At 32.6% G+C, this 20,399-nt stretch overlaps 1 protein-coding gene across 1 annotated transcript in view; it reads right to left on the bottom strand.

The window, feature by feature from the left end:
• The window catches only part of LOC119688720 (neurogenic protein mastermind-like), a 40,509-nt gene that overhangs the window by 4,502 nt on the left and 15,608 nt on the right, over nt 1-20,399 (bottom strand). Inside the window, exons 2-9 of the mRNA XM_038103387.1 lie at nt 19,929-20,394; nt 19,604-19,774; nt 18,382-19,548; nt 17,414-17,621; nt 16,977-17,162; nt 16,554-16,903; nt 16,209-16,473; nt 15,195-15,422 (exon numbers count right to left, since the gene is read on the bottom strand). Of these exons, the coding sequence (XP_037959315.1) occupies nt 15,195-15,422; nt 16,209-16,473; nt 16,554-16,903; nt 16,977-17,162; nt 17,414-17,621; nt 18,382-19,548; nt 19,604-19,774; nt 19,929-20,394 (3,041 nt within the window). The remainder of the gene's footprint in view (nt 1-15,194; nt 15,423-16,208; nt 16,474-16,553; nt 16,904-16,976; nt 17,163-17,413; nt 17,622-18,381; nt 19,549-19,603; nt 19,775-19,928; nt 20,395-20,399) is intronic.

Raw genomic sequence — 20,399 nt, 5'->3', positions numbered from 1 at the left:
ATATGTATAACACTTCGTTCAATAATGTGTGTGACTAACTAATTAAAACACATTTTTTTGCCAAAATTCGTTTTTATTTATCAACATACTCCCCTTTTAGGGAGATACAATCATTCCAACGCTTTTGCAATCTTTCGATACCGCCTTTGTAAAATGATTTTTCTTTGCCTTCAAAATAGACGTTAGTTTCGGCGATTACTTCATCATTTGAGCCAAATCTCTTACCACGGAGCATCTTTCTGAGGTCTGCGAAGAGCCAGTAGTCGCTGGGGGCCAGATCTGGAGAATACGGTGGGTGCGGCAGCAATTCGTAGTTCAATTCGTTCAATTTTGCCATCGTTTTCATCGACTTGTGACACGATGCATTGTCTTGGTGAAACAAAACTGTTTTCTTCGCCATATGAGGCCGTTTCTTTGCGATTTCGTCTTTCAAACGCTTCAATAACGCTATATAATAATCGCTATTGATGGTCTTCCCCTTCTGGAGATAGTCGATGAATATTATTTCATGCGCATTATTATTCCATACAGACGCCATAACCTTGCCAGCCAACTGCTGCGTCTTTGGTCGCTTTGGGCGGCTTTCACCGGCTGCATGCCACTCAGCAGACTACCGATTTGACTCTGGAGTGAAATGGTGGATCCATGTTTCATCCATCGTGATGTACCGACTCAAAACCTCCGACTTATTGCGCGTAAACATGTCCAAACAGCTCTTTGAATCATCGATTAGTTGTTGTTTTTGCTCTGGTGTGAGCAAACGCGGCACCCATTTGCAAAACACCTTTTTCATACTCAAAAAAAATATTATGTTCGTGTATTATGGTGTGTACACTGCCTGCTGATATCTGTAGAATGCCAGCAATCTCCCTCACTTTCACTTTTCGGTCGGACATAATGATTTTCAGTGTTTTTTCAACGTTTTTCGGAATAACAGCGTCATTTGGCCGTCCAGTAGATGGAATGTCATCGGTGTCTGTACGACCACGTTTGAATTCGGCATACCAATAACAAATGCTTCTTTTTGATGGAGCAGAGTCCGAATAATGTTTTTCAAGCCATTCCTGGCATTGAACAATATTTTTTTTCATTAAAAAACAATGATAAATCAGCACACGGAATTGCTTTGAATTCATTTTTTTTTGAAAACTCAAAAGTAGCGTCACTTAAAGCACTGCAACTTGTAAACAAATGGTCGGATTAACATATGATTTTGACAGTAAGCCTAAAAAGGTTGCCACTTTCGAAAAAAAATATTTATTTAGTATTAGTGCCGCCATCTATGTGTCAGTCACACACATTATTGAACGAAGTGTTATTATTTCGAATAATGTAGTATAATACTCAAATAATAATATTATAATAATAATATAATATTAATATAATACTTATTAATATGTAATATATTATTATTATAATATAATATTAATAAAATACTTATTATTGCATTATATTATAATGCAATTTTTATTATATTATTGCAAATAGGCAATACATAATATAATACAAAATATAAATAAACAAAAAATATATTTTAAATATATATAATCGAATTGAAAAAAATTTTAATATACATATGTTATAAAAACTAATTATCATCAAAAAAAACTAATTATATAAAAAATCCAAACAAGAATTTGATTTCGAATTGACGTAAGAATTTTTAGTCTATAGAATTGTTTTAATCAGCAGAACTGAAAAAAAACGAACAGAAATAGTAATTTAATAATTAACTAACAAATATTAATAATATAGTTATTCTGAATCGTATGGAAATAGGAGTTTTTTCCTAATTTTTCACAAAATCTTTCCCAAGCAAATTGTTCGGGAGACAAGTTAAAAAAGTGTTAAAAAGAGTTTAATTTAATATGTAATGATAAGGTTTTTGAATATATTAATAAAATTATTATTATAATAAAACTATTATAATAAATGTAATATTTTTAAATTTTTATTTTTTTATTTTATCCACATGGGTAGATAAGTTTTTCGAATATATTTTAATAAAATTATTATAATAAATTTAGTATAACTAAATTTTTATTTAATAATATATTTTAATAAAATTATTGTGTTATAATAAAATTATTACAATAAAAACATTATAATAAATTTAAAATATTTAAATTTTTAATTATTTATTTTATCCACACTGCTTTTTTCCACAAATTTAACCGTTAACTGTTGTTATTTAAAACAATAGAATAATGAAAGGAAATCAAATACTAGAATGACTCCTGGAAAAACTATAATATAATTTTTTGTTATTGTGAACATTGTTTCTTTTTTATTGTAACATCTGCACAATTATAAACTATTATTACAGTTTATAAATTGAAGAACATTTCTATCCTAATTATAAAAATAAATACGACTTTTGGAGAGGAACTCAAATTTTAGTTAAAACATTAATAATTTCATTTAATAAATAAGATATTTCACTTTGTTTTATTGTATAAAAGAAAAAAATAAATTATATAGCTATTAAATAAAAAATAAAATAAAAGATTTTTTATTATTTTTTATTATTTAATTATAAATTATTCATTATATTAACGTCTGATACCTTGTGCTGCAGACAAATAATGCGATTTTTAAATTTAAATCAACATTTGATACGCAATTCTTTTCTTTGTTTTGCTCATTTTCACACTTTTCGCCATTAAAAAGCTTTTGCTTGAAACTTTTGTTTTCCCCAAAAGAGCTGTCTCTCAAGCAATCCAGAATAAGGAAGTTATATTCTTGGAAATACCGTGGGAATAGGGAGACTTGTTCCCTGGGAGTAATCAGAATAATTATGTAAATGAAAAGAAAAGCCAAATTGAAAATAAATGATTTCAGAATTTAATAAAAATTAATTTTATTTAATATTTCTGTTTTTTAAAAAGGTTAATGTAAATAAAATAAAAATTGTAAATATTTACAGTCGGAGTCATAAGTCTACAAGCAGGCAGTAAAAAAAACTTTTGTTAGAAATATTTTCCAAAAAAACCAATTTATTGGAAACACACTTTGTTTTTTTTATAACATTCAATGCACAATGTTTTTGCGAAGTTTCGTTTCACGTGTTCATAAAAGAGCCGAGATAACGGTACTTTTATCGTAAAGAGTAGCAAAACAAGCGATCAAAAGTCTACAAGCACTTAGTATAAAACAAGATTTTATTCTGATTCCTGATTTGTTATGCAATTTAGTAACTAGTTGGATGACCGCAATGCTTAAGGACTTCCACTAAACGGTTTTTCTACGAAACTAAAAATTTACTGGTGTCCTGAGTTGTTATGACGCCCCATTAATTTAGTATTATGTCTTTCAAATGCTGTTTGGTGGAAATTGAATGTTTACGAGTTTTTCTCGTAATCATTGCCCATAAATGTTCAGTTGGAGTTAAATTCGGTGACTGTAAAGGCGTATTTAGCAATTTTGGGACGTTATATAGTCACCAAGGATGCATAATTTCTGCCGATTGTTGACGATCATTGGTCTGTTGAAAATAAAATCCATCTGTTAGTTCCAATTTGTCAGCACTTGATCGAATATTACTCTTCAAAATGTTTAGATAAATATATATAAATTTATTGTTGTTTCCACAAACTCAGGACTATCCATACCATTAGTTACCATATAACCCCAGAGCACTACTGCATCATCTCCATGTTTTACAGTTGGAAAAAAATTTTGTTTATTGTATGCTTCACCTCGCGTACGCCATACTAATTTACATCTTTGAATGCTATAAACACAAAACTTGGATTTATCGGAGAAAAGCACATTGTTCCACCATTTAAAAATATGCACGTGGAATATTCGAACTCTTTACAAAGAAGGTGCATCTATACAGATGATTAATATCCTCAAAAAATATAAGGCCGATGCGTGTAAAAAACATGACTTTTGCGTTACTGTAGGAAAGTTCAGCCTTCATACAAAAACTTCTGATAATGGAAGAAGCCTGATTAAATTCACCGCGGCTAGAAACATAATGCTTAGTAGTATCAAATTCAGCATCTCAACATACATAAGGCAACATAGCTGTCACCTAATGAAAACACGAGATCTCAAATTAATCGCGTTTTGATGGAAGAAAGGCATGCTTCCAGTGTCTTAGATGCATTTACTATCCGAGGAGACAACATCGATTCGGATCATTAACTTGTTGCCGTCAAGATCTGCACACGTTTTTGTGCGATAAAAAAGGTACGTGAACAAGCTCTGTGAAAGAAGATTTACAAAAAGTATTCAAATCTTAAAAAACTACAGCAAACAAATTAACTGACAATTACAATGGGAGTTAATTGGTAATAATTAAAGTTCAAGTTATTTCATGAAAAGAAAAGGATAAAATCTTGAAGAAGGCCGCGTTAGCAGTAGATTCCTTGCAATGTGGTTCGGATGAATTTCAAGTTTTTGTTTGTACTTGCATTTGATTTTAGTGAGTTCATTTTTGATTAGTGGTATTTTCAGATCTTCATGAATTTTATCACTTCTTAAAGTGACGTTTGTCATCAGCAAACGTAGAAGTCACAAGACGAGAGTTGTTTGGTATATCCGAAGTAAACAGAATACATACTAGAGGACCTACAATACTGCCTTGAGGAGCTCCAGTCTTTATGTCGAGATTAGCTGTTGTATGGCTTCAAACTTTTATATGAAATTTCCTGTCCTGAAGATATGACTCTAGTATTTTGTGAATGTAGTCAGGAGTGTGTTCCTTGATTTTATAAATAAGTTCAGCGTGCCAAACCTTATCAAAAGCTTGTGCTATTACAAGAAATATAGCAGAGTAGGATTTTTTATCTTCAAATGCTTTCCCAATCTCATTTGTTATGCAATTCACTTGCTCGATGGTGCCATGTTTAGCAAGTAAACCAAATTGGTGGTGAGGTATTATGTTGTTTTGCTGTAGATATGTTGTTATCTTCCCGAGAAGCATTCGTTCAAAAAGTTCGACAGCATTGGTAAAAGACTTATGGGTCTATATAAAGACGGTAATGTCAAGTTTTTTCCTGGTTTAGGAATCATTATGATTTGTGATATTTTCCAACTTTGAGGAATGTACCCAATTCGAAGTATTGCATTAAATATTTTTGTCATTATTTTAAAAGCTATTTGATGTAACTCTATTAGAATTTTTGCTGGAATGTGGTCATATCCCGGGGACTTGTTGACACATAATTGGGTTTTTGCAACATGCTGGATCTGTTTGGTTTTGAGTTTGAGACGTCCATATCTGACTAGAGGAGATTGCATTGGTAGTGCAAAGTTATTAGTCAAAGCACTTGGTTGAAATACCTGGTTTAAATGGTCTGCGAACACATTTGCTTTATCTACTTCATCTCTAGCCCATTTCCCATCGGCTTGCCTGAGCGGTGGTACACTCTCCTTAGGTGTTTTTAATTTCCTTACCGAACGCCATAGGGAATAGTTCGTACTTTCTATTTTCAATCTCTATGAGCAATGCTTTTTTTATGCGTTGTTTAGCTGCCAAAAACTTGAATTTACTTGTAGGTGACCTATGTTTTTGCCACATCCGTTTCAGATGTTTTATTTCTCTGACAATATTTTCAATTACATCTGAGGACTTTCTGAGGACTAGATCTTGTAGATCTAGTGACGTCAGTTTTAATGCACTTTGATTGTTTTTAGGTGTTTTGAATTAGTTTATAATAACTGGAGAGTGATCGTTTGATAGTTCCAAGCTACAGTGCGCAGTTATTACTTCGTGGTCAATATTTTTCACTATACAAAAGTCGATTAGATCTAGAATTTTTTTGGGGTCAGATGGCCAGTAAGTGGGTAAATTTTGCGGCGATTTGTAAGAATAGAGTAGAGTTGCTTTCCTTTTGGGTTTATTAGACGGGAATCCCAATATGTATGTTTGGTGTTAAAGTCTCCCGCTGTTATAAATTTTTTACCGAGATTATGAAAGAAATCCACGAATTGAGTTACAAGAAATCTAGGAGGACAGTAGACAACACTGAGCACGACTTCATCTTCAATCAATTTAATGCATATTGACGTAGCTTGAATGTGGGCTGTGGAGTGCTGTTTTAGAACGTAGTGATTAATACTTCAATTAATTAGAATTTCTGTTCCCCCGTGGGACTTATCTTCACGATAGCTTGTGAAGTAGAAATTGAATACAGGTACAGAGAAATTGTGTTTGCTACATAGATGGGTTTCAGTTATTAGAAGAACATCAATATTGTGGGACGATAGAAAGTTTATGACTTTAAGTTTGTGCTGGCGGATGCCGTTGGCATTCCAGTGACATATTCTAAGAGAGTTCATTTATTAGCTGAAAGAATCTGCATCATTTGATTTTGAGCTTTTACTATATCTTGCAGTAATTTTTACATAAAGGCCATAAAGTTCATCATTAGTTGGGTAAGAGTTATTAGCATTGATTCTAACGCTTGATTGGGGGTTATTGAATTTTTAGGAATTTGTTTAACTAAACCATTTTTTAAGACGGCTGAGTATGAATTAGCTGTATCAAGTTTTTTTGTGATTGTTTGGTTCATATTGAGTGGACTTTGTTGGATTATGAATGAAGCATTTGGTACCTTTTCAGAGCGTTGGGTAGCTTTATTCTTAATTTTGATATTAATTGGACAGCCACGGTAGTTTGCAGTATGATTACGACCACAGTTGTTACATTTTCTGGAATTTATGTTATTTTTATCTGTACTGCATTCAGTTAAGTGGTGACCACCACCGCAGGTCACACAAACCTTGAGCAGAGTACAATAACTTTTAGTATGCCCAAATTCCTGACACTTTAGGCATTACATTGGAGTTTTGCGTATATGAGGCTCCTCAACTGTTATCTTCCGATTTAGTAAGAAACGCAAGTGGTAAATTGGGTGAACCTCGTTATTTTTTTAATTTTTTAGTATCTGGTTCTAATTTGATTTTATATAAAGGTTGAGGTATTTTATCTTTGCTTTTTATGTTAAAAACTGATTTTACCTGAAAACCAGCGTTTTCAACAGCTATTTTTATTTTTTCAGTCGGTGTGACCGCACTTATTTGGTTGTTTGTATTCGCTTTAACTTCGTTCCATTCTTCTTTTCTGCACGATTTAATATCATTAGGTATCATATCGATTTTAGCGTTATAGATTTCGCTCATAGATCCTGATCGTTCTCGTTGAGAAACCTTCAGTAAACTCGAAATGTTTTTATTTTGTTTATTCATTTTTCTTCTAAACTATGTTCTTTTTTAGTTCCAACATCTGCTAGCGAATTATCACTTTTTAGTTGGTGTGCACCACCTTCTTTTACCGGAGGCGGTGTTCTATTTATAGGCATGAATTATTATTATTAAATTTTATTTGTTCAATCGCTTTATATAAAGAAGACAAAATAAATATAAGAAAAAAAAAAATAAATTAAACAGAAAAAATTTTATTAATAAATTACACAATAAGCGAATTGTAGTTGGTATAATTTCTGAGTCAATTTACAACACTGTTTTGTCTTTATTTATGTGAAGCTTTCAAGCTTTATACTCGTATGCTACCTCTATCAGCTGATTTAAATGTGTGTGGAAAAATATTAATTATCGGGCACAATTTTATAAGATTTTTATTTAGAGTCACTGTCTCAATTGATTTAATTAAATCTGTATTCACTGTATTCCATTTGTTAATAAAAAAACATTAAAAATTGCGGAGTGATTTATTTTGCGCGCGAAAGCTAGACATCAAAAAGCTGCAATCACAATAGACAGCTAATTAATTCGCTATTCGACTCTCCCAGTATCTGGAAAATTTATCTGAAGAAACCGATATATGTACGCAATGGAATCACATCTCCAACTCTATGCGTACGGCTGCAGAAGTGGTGATTGGCTATTACCGTACACAAAGAAATAGCTGGTACAACCAAGAGTATCATGACACTACCGCAGAGAAAGACGCAGCATATCAAGCAACCCTGCGGTCAGTTGCGACGCGCGCTGCTTAAGAACGATATCGACCAAAGGGAAGGGAAGAGAAACGTCTTTTCAGGCGAAAAAAAAGGAAGCAGAAAGACGTGAGTACCGTGAGCTTGAGTACCTGGGCGACAGCAATATGGCTCGAAAATTCTATCAAAAAATTATAAGCCTGACAAATGGTTATAAACCCGGAGTTAATTCTTGCAAAGTTGAAAACGATAAATTGGTGATAAATGTTCAAAGCATGCTTAATATTTGGAGGGACCACTTCTTGAAACTGCTAAATGGCGGTAGTAGTAATGTGACTGAAAGCGAAGATGATCCCGAATTTTCAATCGGTGACGATGAAATAATCGTCCAGCCCCCCGATCATAATGAAGTTGAAACAGCTATAACCCTGCTTAAAGCTGATGGCGAAGAGCTATCAAAATGCATGCTTCAGATAATTCGCAACATACGGTCAGATGAATGCATGCCCAACAGTTGGAATTTAAGTGTACTTTGCTCAACCTACTAAAAAGGTGATCCTGCAAACTGCGCTAACTATAGTAGGATTAGTCTTTTAAATATCGAACATAAGGTTCTCGTAAACGTACTATGTGACAGATTGATGTCAATCGTCAACCAACTGATTTGATCTTATCAGTGTAGCTTCAGATCTGGTAAGTTCACCTTAGACCAAGTGTTCACAGTGCGTCAAATCTTGGAGAAGACCCAAAAAAAACAAGTAGATACACATCACATATTTGTCGATTTCAAAGCTGCATTTGACACTATGATTAGAAGCACTCTCTATGCCGCTATGTCTGAATTTGGTATCCCAGCAAAACTTATACGGCTATGTAAAATGATGTTGACTGTGATTCCTTTGTGATTCCTGACTCCTTTAACCGAATGTTGGAAACGGTAATTCGAGCAGCTGATTTAAACCGTATTGGCACAATATTCTACACAAGTGTAATACTGCTTGCGTATGCCGATGATATTGATATCATTGGCCTGAACATCCGCGTCGTCAGTGCGGTATTTCCTAACTTTGAAAAATAACCAAGGCGAATGGGTCTTGTGGTAAATGAGGACAAAACAAAGTACTTTCTGTCAACAAACAAATCTTCTGAGCGTCTTGGAACCTACGTCACTCTTAACAATTATAAGTTCGAAGTTGTGAAAGACTTTGTTTATTTAGGAACAACCTTAAACACGAAAAATGATGTCAGCCTAGGGATTCAATGAAGAATCATTCTTGTCAATAGATGTTACTTTGTGCTAAGTAGGCAATTAAGAACTAAAGTTCAAACACAAATCATGCTCTACAAATCTCTTTTCATGCCCGTCCTGCTGTATGTTGCAGAATCTGGGACAATTACCAACAGTGATGAAAAGGCCTTAAAAGCATTCAAGGGAAAAATTCTTTGAAAGATCAATGGTGCCTTACACGTTGGAGACGAGTATCGAATTAAATGGAACGATGAGTTGTGTGAGCCATACCGCGACATTGACATAGTTAAGCGATAAAAATTCAGCGGCTTCGTTGGCTTGGTTATGTCGTGCGAGTGAAAGAATGTGCTTCGGCTAGAAAGGTGTTTAATTCCGTACCCGCAGATGGAAAACGCGATAGAGGATGTCCGCATCTTCGGTAGAAAGATCAGGTTACCAAAGATTTGAAAGTGCTCGGTACTACCAACTCGCTACAGCAAGCAACTAATCGGACTGGCTGGCGGAGGCTACTCGACGCGGCCAAGGACGATTCACGTCTGTAAAGCCAACTAAGTAAGTTAGCAAGTAAGTAAACTATAACTGAAATCCTGCCATAAATTAACTTAAATAATCAATATAATAACATTTAACATAAACAATTTCTCATAAAAATTATACAGTAAAAACAATCTTAAGCAAACATTCATTGTTACCTAATTTTGTCCGCGAAAATGGTTTAAATTCTTTAAAAAAATAATAAGAAATAGATAGGTTTATATAAAACCGAGTTGTCCGTTAAGAGTGTTTTCACTGCATTAGTAAAGAAAAGTGGGGGCATGATGAAAAGATAAACACTGGAGATGTCATAATATCATAGCAAGTCATTAAAATATAAACCATAAATATTGATTAGACCATAAGCTTATTGTACACAAATAATATTTTATATATATATTTTAATAGTAAATTCGTTATTGCACATGTATGCTTTTTTAAAAGTATGCAGTACAAGCAATGTATAGCTATAATAACGGGTTTGATTATTTACATATAATTATATATACAAAACACCTCAGAGTTTACTGTTCTATGGAATATTATTTATTCTAAAGGCACTTTATGTACATTGAACCACAACAACTAAATTTATAACACATTTACAATATTATATATATATGTATTCATATATTACATATAATGTATATATAATCTATCTACATAAAACACACACATATATATATATATATATATATAATATATATATATATATAATATATATATATATATATATGATGTTATGTACTATACTCGACAATGTATTATATATTATATAACATAACAATACAATAACGATACATATCATTTATTATGTATATTATATGTATACATATAACAAATAATGATTATATATATATATATGGTATAATATGTATATATAAATAAAATATATTATATATAAATATAAATACATATAAATAGCATATATATATATATATATATATTAGGAACAGTTATATGTTTTATATGTTGAAGACGAATTATGGCTGAAACTGGAGAACATATATATGGGTCATTCTTTTACAACTCAGACACCTTTTTAACCTCATGATCTCCGATTTGTCTGAAATTTTTTTTATGAATTCCTTTCATAAAATAAGAAGACGCGTTTCTCGGGAAAAAATTTTGTAATTCTTTTCCTAGGAGATATGAACCCATAGGGTTTTGAGAATTGGCATTGTAGATACATTTTCAAATGGCTACATCTCAAGTTCTATAAAAGATAGAAACTTGAAATTTACAGCGTTTCAAAGATAATTGATTGAACTTTTATGAAATTGTTTAAACAATTAAAATTGTTTATATTTAAGTACTAATATTAACCGTTAAATTTTAAAACTATTTTTTTTCTCAAAACTGTTTTGAAAATTTTTTTATCTTTTTTTATTATTTTTGTATATTTTATTTAGATTCAGTTTTTAATTTTACTACGAAATAATTTTTGATTTTTGAGATACCAATATTTTTTGAAATTTTTTAATATTTTTTTTTCTCCCGCAAAAACACATCAAGCACAAGCGTACTACATTTGCATTGAATGAATTTTCAAAGAATATACTACAAATATCCTTACATAATATTTTTAATTTCGATAAGTAATAAAATTCTAGATAAAATCCAAAAATTTCAGGATGATGTTGCCCTTAGAAGTACTTTTAAAAATTTATTTATCCTTCATATCAGACCAAACACATACTCACGATTTTTCATTAAAACAAAAAAAGGAACATATCACACAAATTTTTTTTTTTTTGGTTCAAATTAATATATAAATTCTACTTAAAAAATAAATATTTCTACTGTGATATTCCTTTTAGAAGTAATTAAAAAAAATTAATTTATCAGGCGTCCTACACATTGCTCATACTCACCTTAATACCATTAAATCAATTTTCGAAGAAAATCTATACAAAAATGTTTACTTTTTATTTCTAAAATAAATGTACCATATATTAAATTATACATAACACATAACCATTTTAAATTAGTTCCGCATCATTTCTGTTTTTAAATTATGAGTTTTAACATAATTAAACCGTTAAATAAACTTTTTTCTTTTTTTTTTTGAACTACCTACATAACTGCAGCACATAATTACCCCTACATTTTTTGGTTTTATTTATTATTCTGCTACAGTTGCAAAAATACTCTTCACAGATCAGAAATGTTATAGGAAATAAGCTGTAAGGAGCTAAAAACAAAATATTATTTTTATGTATGGCTTTTATAGCGATTTTATTAATACTCATTTCATAATTAATACATAATCTGTAATGTCTGAAGAAGAAAATATGTTTGCCATTAATACTTTTTTGGAATTTGGAATAAAGCAGTGATATTTTAATGTGCCTTTAACTGATGTAGCTGCTTCGAAACGGTGTTTAATCTTATTTTCTTCAGCTTCATAGTCTTTTGATGTTGAGAAATGGCACACAATATTTGGTGAACATTCCTTAACCCAGTTAAATAATTACTTTGGTGTTTGAATTGGATTATGTATTCGTTGAAGACTAGCTCTTGCAGCATTCCTCTTTAAGGTACCAGCTAAGCCGTCGCATGGTCCTTTGCCGTATGACGTTGGGAAAAAGTGCCATTCTGCTTCCAAACCAAAGTCTGCTTTGTGATGAGTTAAATTAATAAAATTTTTTTTATTTTTGTATTGTGAACCCGATCCATCGGAAAAATATAAAATTTTTTTGATATCTGTACTAATTTTTTTAATGAATTTGATCGCGTATTTTTGGAACAAATGTACAGCAGTTGTGTTGTGATGTAAACAGTCAGATATGCAGACAAAATTTTTTATTTGTAGTTTTTTATTTTCATCACGGTGGTATATTGCAAAAATATGAATTGTTGCCTGATTATTATTCCAGTGAATACCTTGAACAGAGCTTTGAACAACAAAAACATAATTTTCGGAAAAATCACACAAAACTATGCATTCATTTTTTGCTAAGTTGTTTTTCTTATCATTTAAAAACTCTGTCTGTTTTTTAACGATAAAGGAATGCAACAGCAATTTGTCTAAACCATCTGTTAAGGATTGCAAATATTCGTCTATTTCGGATGTCAACGTTTTTAATGTGCTTCTCTCTTCACGAACCCATTGTTTGTATGTAACGGTGTCAATCATGTTGTCATCAAATATCTTCAGAAGTTGTTCATTGATATTTTCAGTTCCAGGACATTTGGCGCAGGTTCCTAGAAAACATTCTGTGCATGAAGTATTGCAAATCATGCGCTGTAGGCAATCTTTATAGTTATTTATCGGTTTTCTACTGCATGCAGTCAGTGCCTTTACATTCACTCCATCTACCATTAATCGTACGTTTTCGTGAATGGAGCACACACAAACTGAATGTGTGCCGCTTGCTCCTGCAAGAACGCAATGTTGTGGTCATAATGATGCAAGTTTTGAAAAACTACATTCAATGTCCGGATGGTTGAGTTTAAAAAGAGTATGCAACTCTTTCAAATTGCTTAGAATGAGCCGTTTTTACATTTGTGTCCTTTTTCCGTCAATTTTTACGGATACGCAGTCTTTTTTCCCAGGCATTACTTGACTATTTTCATCACATTCGTAAAAATTTAAAATTGCATCGGTTAAATGTTTTCCTAGCGATGCGTGGATTTTTGCATCTTCTACTTTTGGGTCTTCTAAGATTCCTTTTTCTGAAACAAGCTTTTTAGCTACTTAAATCATATGTTTTATAGCGTTTGGGAAGTAAGTTATAATTTTCCGAAACGACCAATTATGTACCACACTCAATATTTTTATTTTCATAGTCCTATTTGCTGTGCCCTTGAATTTTTCTTGTAGATTTTTTAAAATTGATGCAAAGTCATCTTCTTTCATGGCTATTGTTGGATTCATCGAGAGGAATTTGGAAAAATTTATCCTTTAGTTTTTCATTTTTATATTGCTGTTGTTTAAGTTTTTTTGATGTAATTGGGGTATTGCTTTTACCTCAATATATGCTTTGTTTAATGGACAAACAGCACTTTTTCTCATTTTAGTTTCGTATGTAGCCGAACTGCTACTACTTGATGGTTGTATATTTTCCTCGTTCAAAGACTGGCTATTGTTTGCCAATATACCTTCTTTATTTTTCTTATTATTTTTGGCCCTCATCTCCAGCTTAAGTCGGCAAGTATAACATATTTTTGTCTTCAGATTTTTTTTAGTCGTAGGCATCCGCAACATACGCAGAATATATGGTAATCTGAAACTTGCCTTACTTTGGCCTTGTTTGGATGCATTTTCAACTTCAACGGATTGAAACATTGAAACATTAATTTTTTTTAATTACTTCTAAACGAAATATCACAGTGGAAATATTTTTTTTTTAAGTAGAATTTATATATTAATCTGAATTAGAAGTAAAAACAAAAATTTGTGTGATATAAACCTTTTTTTTTTTTGTACTGAAAAATCGTGTGTACGTGTTTGGTCTGATATGAAGGATAAATAAATTTTTAAAAGTACTTCTAATGACAATATTGTCCAGAAATGTTTGAGTTTTATATAGAATTTTATTACTAATCGAAATCAAAAATATTATATAAGAATATTTATATCATATTCTTTGAAAATTCATTTAATGGAAATGTAGTACGCATGTGCTTGATGTGTTTTGCGGGAGAAAAAAAAATATTAAAAAATTTCAAAAAAAGATGGTATCTCGAAAATTTTTATTTCGTAGTAAAATTTAAAAGTGAATCCAAATAATATATAAATAATAATTTTCAAAACTGTATGGAGAAAAAAAATAGTTTTGAAATTTAACGGTTAATATTAGTACTTAAATATAAACAATTTTAATTGTTTAAACTATTTCATAAAAGTTCAATCAATTATCTTTGAAACGCTGTAAATTTCAAGTTTCTATCTTTTATAGAACTTGAGATGTAGCCATTTGAAAATGTGTCTACAATGCCAATTCTCAAAACCCTATGGGTTCGTATCTCCTAGGAAAAGAATTACAAAATTTTTTCCCGAGATACGCGTCTTTTAATTTTATGAAAGGAACTCATAAAAAAATTTTTAGCCAAATCGGAGATCATGAGGTCATTTTTTGCCAAAATCCGTCCGGTTTGTAAAACAATAACCTATATACAAGAAACCTTGGGTGATAATTGATGATGAACATGAAAGGATATTATAAATAAAGACCGTCTTTATGTTAACACAACATTTAGCTTACATATACATATGTAGTAGAATATGCAATTGTATATGTATTTGGCTGAGAATTTATATGTGTGTAGTTTATATGATAATATATATATTAGATGGTATATATAAATGAAGATATAAACAATTATATATGCATGTAGATATGTATTGAACATCAAACAGTTTTTTCTTGCATAATTATTATTAACAGTTTTGTTTTAGATATGTATATATATATATTTTTTTTAATTGTTACATTAAAAAATTAATTGTTTGCGGGGATTTTTGTGCTTTTTATATGAACAGTTCTTCGGCTTACCGGTCTGTGTGCGACCATAGAAATCATTTGGTGTATGTGGGCCACCCTGTGACGGCATATTATTGTACATCATGCCGGCAGCACCTCCATAACCATTGCCACTGATTGGTATAACGCCACCGTTGCCACCATTGATGCTAATATTACCACTAAGGGTATTATTGACACCGACGACGCCTCCATTATCAAGATTGGAAGAGTTTGTACCGCCAAAAGGGCGTGGTGAGCCTGTTTTGTTAATTTAATTTGAAGCGAAAAATAAAAATTGTGTATGAGCGAGAGTGCTGCATATGTATATTTGTAAGTTTTTCTTGATTTTTTTTTGATTTAGTTACTTAATATTATACTCCTAAATTTTAGTACTTTAAGTTCCTTAATTAGTGGAGCAGTTAGTTTAGTAGTAGTAATGGGCATAAATTCCTTTAACTACATGTTGTACCATTAAAGTATTGTAGTACGCTAATTTTGCTATAGACAATATATTCTTTACAGTTTTGTTATTAATAAAGTTATAAACATTTAATAATTTTCGCAATGAATTATTAACTTATTAACTTATTACCTTATGAGACAACTAACTAATTAAGTAAGCGATTTTAAGAAGTTATTTTCAGTTTGTAGCAATCTTTCTGCGTTCAATTTGTGTACAACGCAAGTAAAAATTTATTTAGACAAAAAAATATTTATTTTTAATACTCATGTTATGAATATTATTAACTGAAACTACATGTAACCTAAATAGCTTTGAACTCAATGAAACCGCCAAAAATTGTTTCCAAAGGCAGTAAATACTCACCCGAGCTAAATAACTTTTATTTAGTGTCTTTACAGTCAGGCAATTCATGTTCATATAAAACAACTACATATAATTAAAAAATTCTGTCGAAATAATATCATTTTTATACTAATAGCTTATATAGACTGTTTGGTTAGGTCTACTTAAATTTCTGCCTAAGCGAAAAAGGTAACTTAAAATACAATAAAAACAGTTTAAAAAACTTTTTTACTACTCACCAGGCAAATGTTGTGTTGCTTGTGGCACACTGCTTTGGCGTTGCATGCGTTGCATTTGTTGTTGTTGAAATACAGTGGTGCCAGCACCGTATGGAGATTGTGGCGATGGCGATGTTGATGGACCACTGAAACCGCTATCATTTGTTTGAAACGAGTTTTGACGCTGTAAAGTAACTGTTGTCATACTACCAGGCACTGCACCACTTGGTGAGTTAAGACCACGTCGTTGACTTTGATATTGGCGCGCATTATACGGACTTACACCCTAAGAAAATGAAAATACATTTAATTATTGATCAGATATGGCTTATATCTTATAAACATAGTAATACAACTCACATTTACCTGTAATTGCGCACTCAACATGGGGTTATGTTGCTGCAATGAGTGACCGCCACGTTGTGCTGCATTGTTGGCATTATTGGCTGCAACTGCTGCTGCTGCAGCTACCCACTGCTGTGGTGAGGCATTCGACATGCCTGGTGATTGTACAACGCCGGCATTACCACCAGCGTTACCAGCACCGTAGGTTGGTTGACGTGGTGACAGCTGTGCTGCAACACTAACACCACCCTGACCCTGTGCATTCTGGAAAGAAAGTTGCTGCTGCTGTTGGGCATTAGCTTGTTGGTTCAGTTGTTGTTGTTGTTGCGGTGACAAACGTTGTGCATTCTGCGGATATTGTGGTACATAACCTAAGGAGATGAAGGAAATTACGTTTTAACTATGAACACTGTAGACAGTAGCGTTTAATATGACTTTGCTTACCTTGATTTGGTTGTGGGCTAAATAGTGCATTACGCTGTCCTGGACTTAATTGCTGTTGCATCATGCTTTGAGCAAAATTGGGACTCAATTGAGAATCTGATGGCATATTTGTGCGTGATAACGAAACGTTTGGAGCTACTGTGGTATTCAACAAAGTGCCAATATTATTAATACCTGGATTTAAACCTAAGGCAATCAAGTAATTAATATCAGATATAAAAAAGTGTACTTTTATGTATAAGAGGTATCTATACAAGAATGTATAAATTTTCAATTTATTTATAACAAAAATCAATTATGAAGTAAAAATGGTTCTCGACAGCTATGATAACAACAAAATCTTTTCATAGAAGAGAACACTGGCAATTATTGAAAAATTTTAATATTTAAATTAAATGCTTTGAGGTTTGTTATCTATTAACTTTCTTCAAACTCACATAATTGATCGTTGCGTGCCGTTGCACTTTCAGGCACTAATAATTGCTGTTTTTGTTGTTGCTGCAACAGACGTTCTTTTTGTGCTTGTTGTTGTTTCATAGCGCGATATTGTTGTGCTGGTGATATAACATTACCGCCAGGAGTAGCAACTGCATTCATCGGCACTCGTCCACGCGCTGTATACATGGGCGGGGGTCGCTGAAATCCCTGAAGAAAAATTAATTATTCGAAAATGACAACCAAGACATATAAATATGTTTTATAAATATTTAGCAATAGTTGAAACAGCTGTACGGTCAGCCAAATATTCATTAATTAAAAAAAGTAAAAATTTGGTTGTTAGAATTCACAACTTTCGAAACCTTATTAAGTAAAATAGTCACTACCGTTTTAACTGACGATAAAATCAAATTTACAGACCTATTCTGTGCACTTTATAAACTTGTCAAACATTGACACTTGTCAAAATTGAGTTCTGTAAAGGTTTTGGTATTCTGTAACATAAATAAAAAGCTCTTTTCCTTGTTAGTTGTCAATACTACAAATGCTGTTGACAACTATAAAAATATGCTCTTTTCAAGCATTTTTTTTATTTGCATGCATGACAAATATTCTTAACTAAAATATACGCTCTTTACAAGCATATTTTTTATTGTTATTTGAATGCATGAAAAATGCAACTTTTAACAACTTAAAATATATGCTCTTTACAAGCATTTTTTACGAGCAGTTACGAATAATTGCGAACAGTTTTCTATACAAAACACTTTACACCATAGTGTGGTGAGAAGCACTAGGTACTTGAGTTTTGAAATTTGTCAAGATGTGTCCAGAATACCAAAAAGCTTTCTGCTATGTAATAATCAAATCATTCTTTTATTAAAGAATTTGACAAATCTGTTAAGTACACAGAATAGGTTCGTTAGTATATATATATATGTTTATCTTTACAATTTATTATATATACCTGATTCACATTGGCGCGCATAACTTCCACCAACTGTTGCATTGATGCTTGCTGTTGAGCTCCGCCAGCTTGACTGTTCCTTATTAATTGCAACATTTGCTGTTGATGTTGTTGTTGTTGCTGCTGCTGTTGCACTAAATTACCTAACATATTACCAGGATAAGCAGGTGGCTGTGGTTGTTGTTGCTGTAACTGTGCTTGTTGCCCAGTTCCGTACACCGATGTCTCCACCATAAGTGATTTTTGTATAGCGCTAATAGCGACACGTTCGTTCATTTCTTGTTGCGTTAGACCCGTTATTGCTGTTGGTGTTGTTGCAACAAAAGGCTGATCATCTGCTACATAATCCATAACACTATCCAATAATTGTGATAATTCAGGATCACCATCCGCTGCGCTGAGTGATTGTAATTGTTGCGCAGCAGCTTGCGATGTAACTGTTGATGTTGCAGCTGCTGTGGCTGAGGTAGCTGTTGTATTTAGTGGTGACGATACGAATGAATGCTCCACTGACGCATAGCTCATTTGCGTCTGTTGTTGAGGTCGTTGTAGATTTGCAACACCAGCAGCTACTAAATTTTGCTGTTGCTGGTGCTGTGTGAGGTAGGCATCGGAAGGCTGTTGCTGCTGTTGTTGTTGTTTACGACCGCCACCGCGTCCTGTTCCGACTATATTAGCGGTATTGGCTTGTGTCGTTGTTAGTGTTGCACTCTTTGTTGACATGCCGAGACTACTTGTCGTAGGTCCTGCACCAAGAGAACCAAGTGTGGAACTAACACGATTCACCGTTGATGAAGTTATATCAGGTATAGTTTTAACTTGGGGCGGTGTTTGCAGCACTGGAATCTTTGGCGGATTCTCTAATAGTGAGGCGAGCATTTTGTTCTTTGCACGTAATTTTGAGGGGCGATCTTCAGAACGTTTTGGCGAAATACCATCATCTGGTTCATTTAATGAACGCTTGCGAGTCATTGAAGGATCACCTTGTATTTTGAGTATACGTTTAAGTTCCTCAGTTGACAAATTTGAGGAGTGGGACCCATGTCCGTGACTATGACTATGCCCGTGATGGCCATCATCCTTTTGCAATTGTCGTAATAGTTCACTTTGACGACCTGTTGTTGCACCACCCTTACTTTCATCATCATCAGGTCTTTCATTTAATAACTGTAACAGAAGATGAGTTGCAAAAAATTATGTTTTAGAAAATTTTTAAGCTTACCGAAAGCAGCATAGGATTACTAGAATTCGATGATTTTTGCAAGCCACTACCAAAACGTGAATTTGGTCCACCAGCAGACATTTTAAATATACTCGAGCAACTCGAGCTACTACCACCTGGTCCGTTTCCATCTTTATCTTCATCTGCATTAACCAGACCCTGTTTGTAGAACTACAATAAAAATATATATTTATTATATGACATGGTATTTATTCATTTCAATATATAACCTTTTATGAAAAAATCATATGTAAATCAAACCATGAATACATAATACAAAAAAAAAAAAAAAAATAAAATAAAAACGCAAGTCTTTATTTAATACCTTTGACAGATTATTGTCCTTGTCATCACTACTGTCTGTTCCGAGCAGGGAAGATGTGAGTGAATGTGATTTATTTGTAAGCAAATGACGCAAACGCTCTGAATCTGGTTGTGGATGTGGTGGTGTATTATGTTGCTGGTGTTGTGATACACTGCCAGCTATTGTATTACCTAAAAGTACAGCTCCACCATTTGACATACTTCCAGCCATTGTTCCTATTTGTTGTGGGTTATTGTTGTTGTTGTTGCTGTTATTATTATTATTCAAATTATCTTTATCAGTTTTCTCATTGATATCAAATGAAGGAAAACTAAAGCCGTAGGCAGGACCACCAGCTGGTTGACTGGCATTAGATTGTGGTGATGGTAGGCTAGCTGCAGAGTGTGAAGATAATTGATATGGAGTCGACGGTGAAGCACATACGGCCGGACTAAAACCATGTCCGGCGGATGGTGGGCGTGGTGTGCTTAC

Source organism: Teleopsis dalmanni, chromosome X, assembly GCF_002237135.1.
Source record: "Teleopsis dalmanni isolate 2A chromosome X, ASM223713v2, whole genome shotgun sequence".
NCBI lineage: Eukaryota > Metazoa > Arthropoda > Insecta > Diptera > Diopsidae > Teleopsis > Teleopsis dalmanni.
Note: the sequence above shows the minus strand (reverse complement) of the source record. Positions and strands in the feature narration are given on the sequence as shown.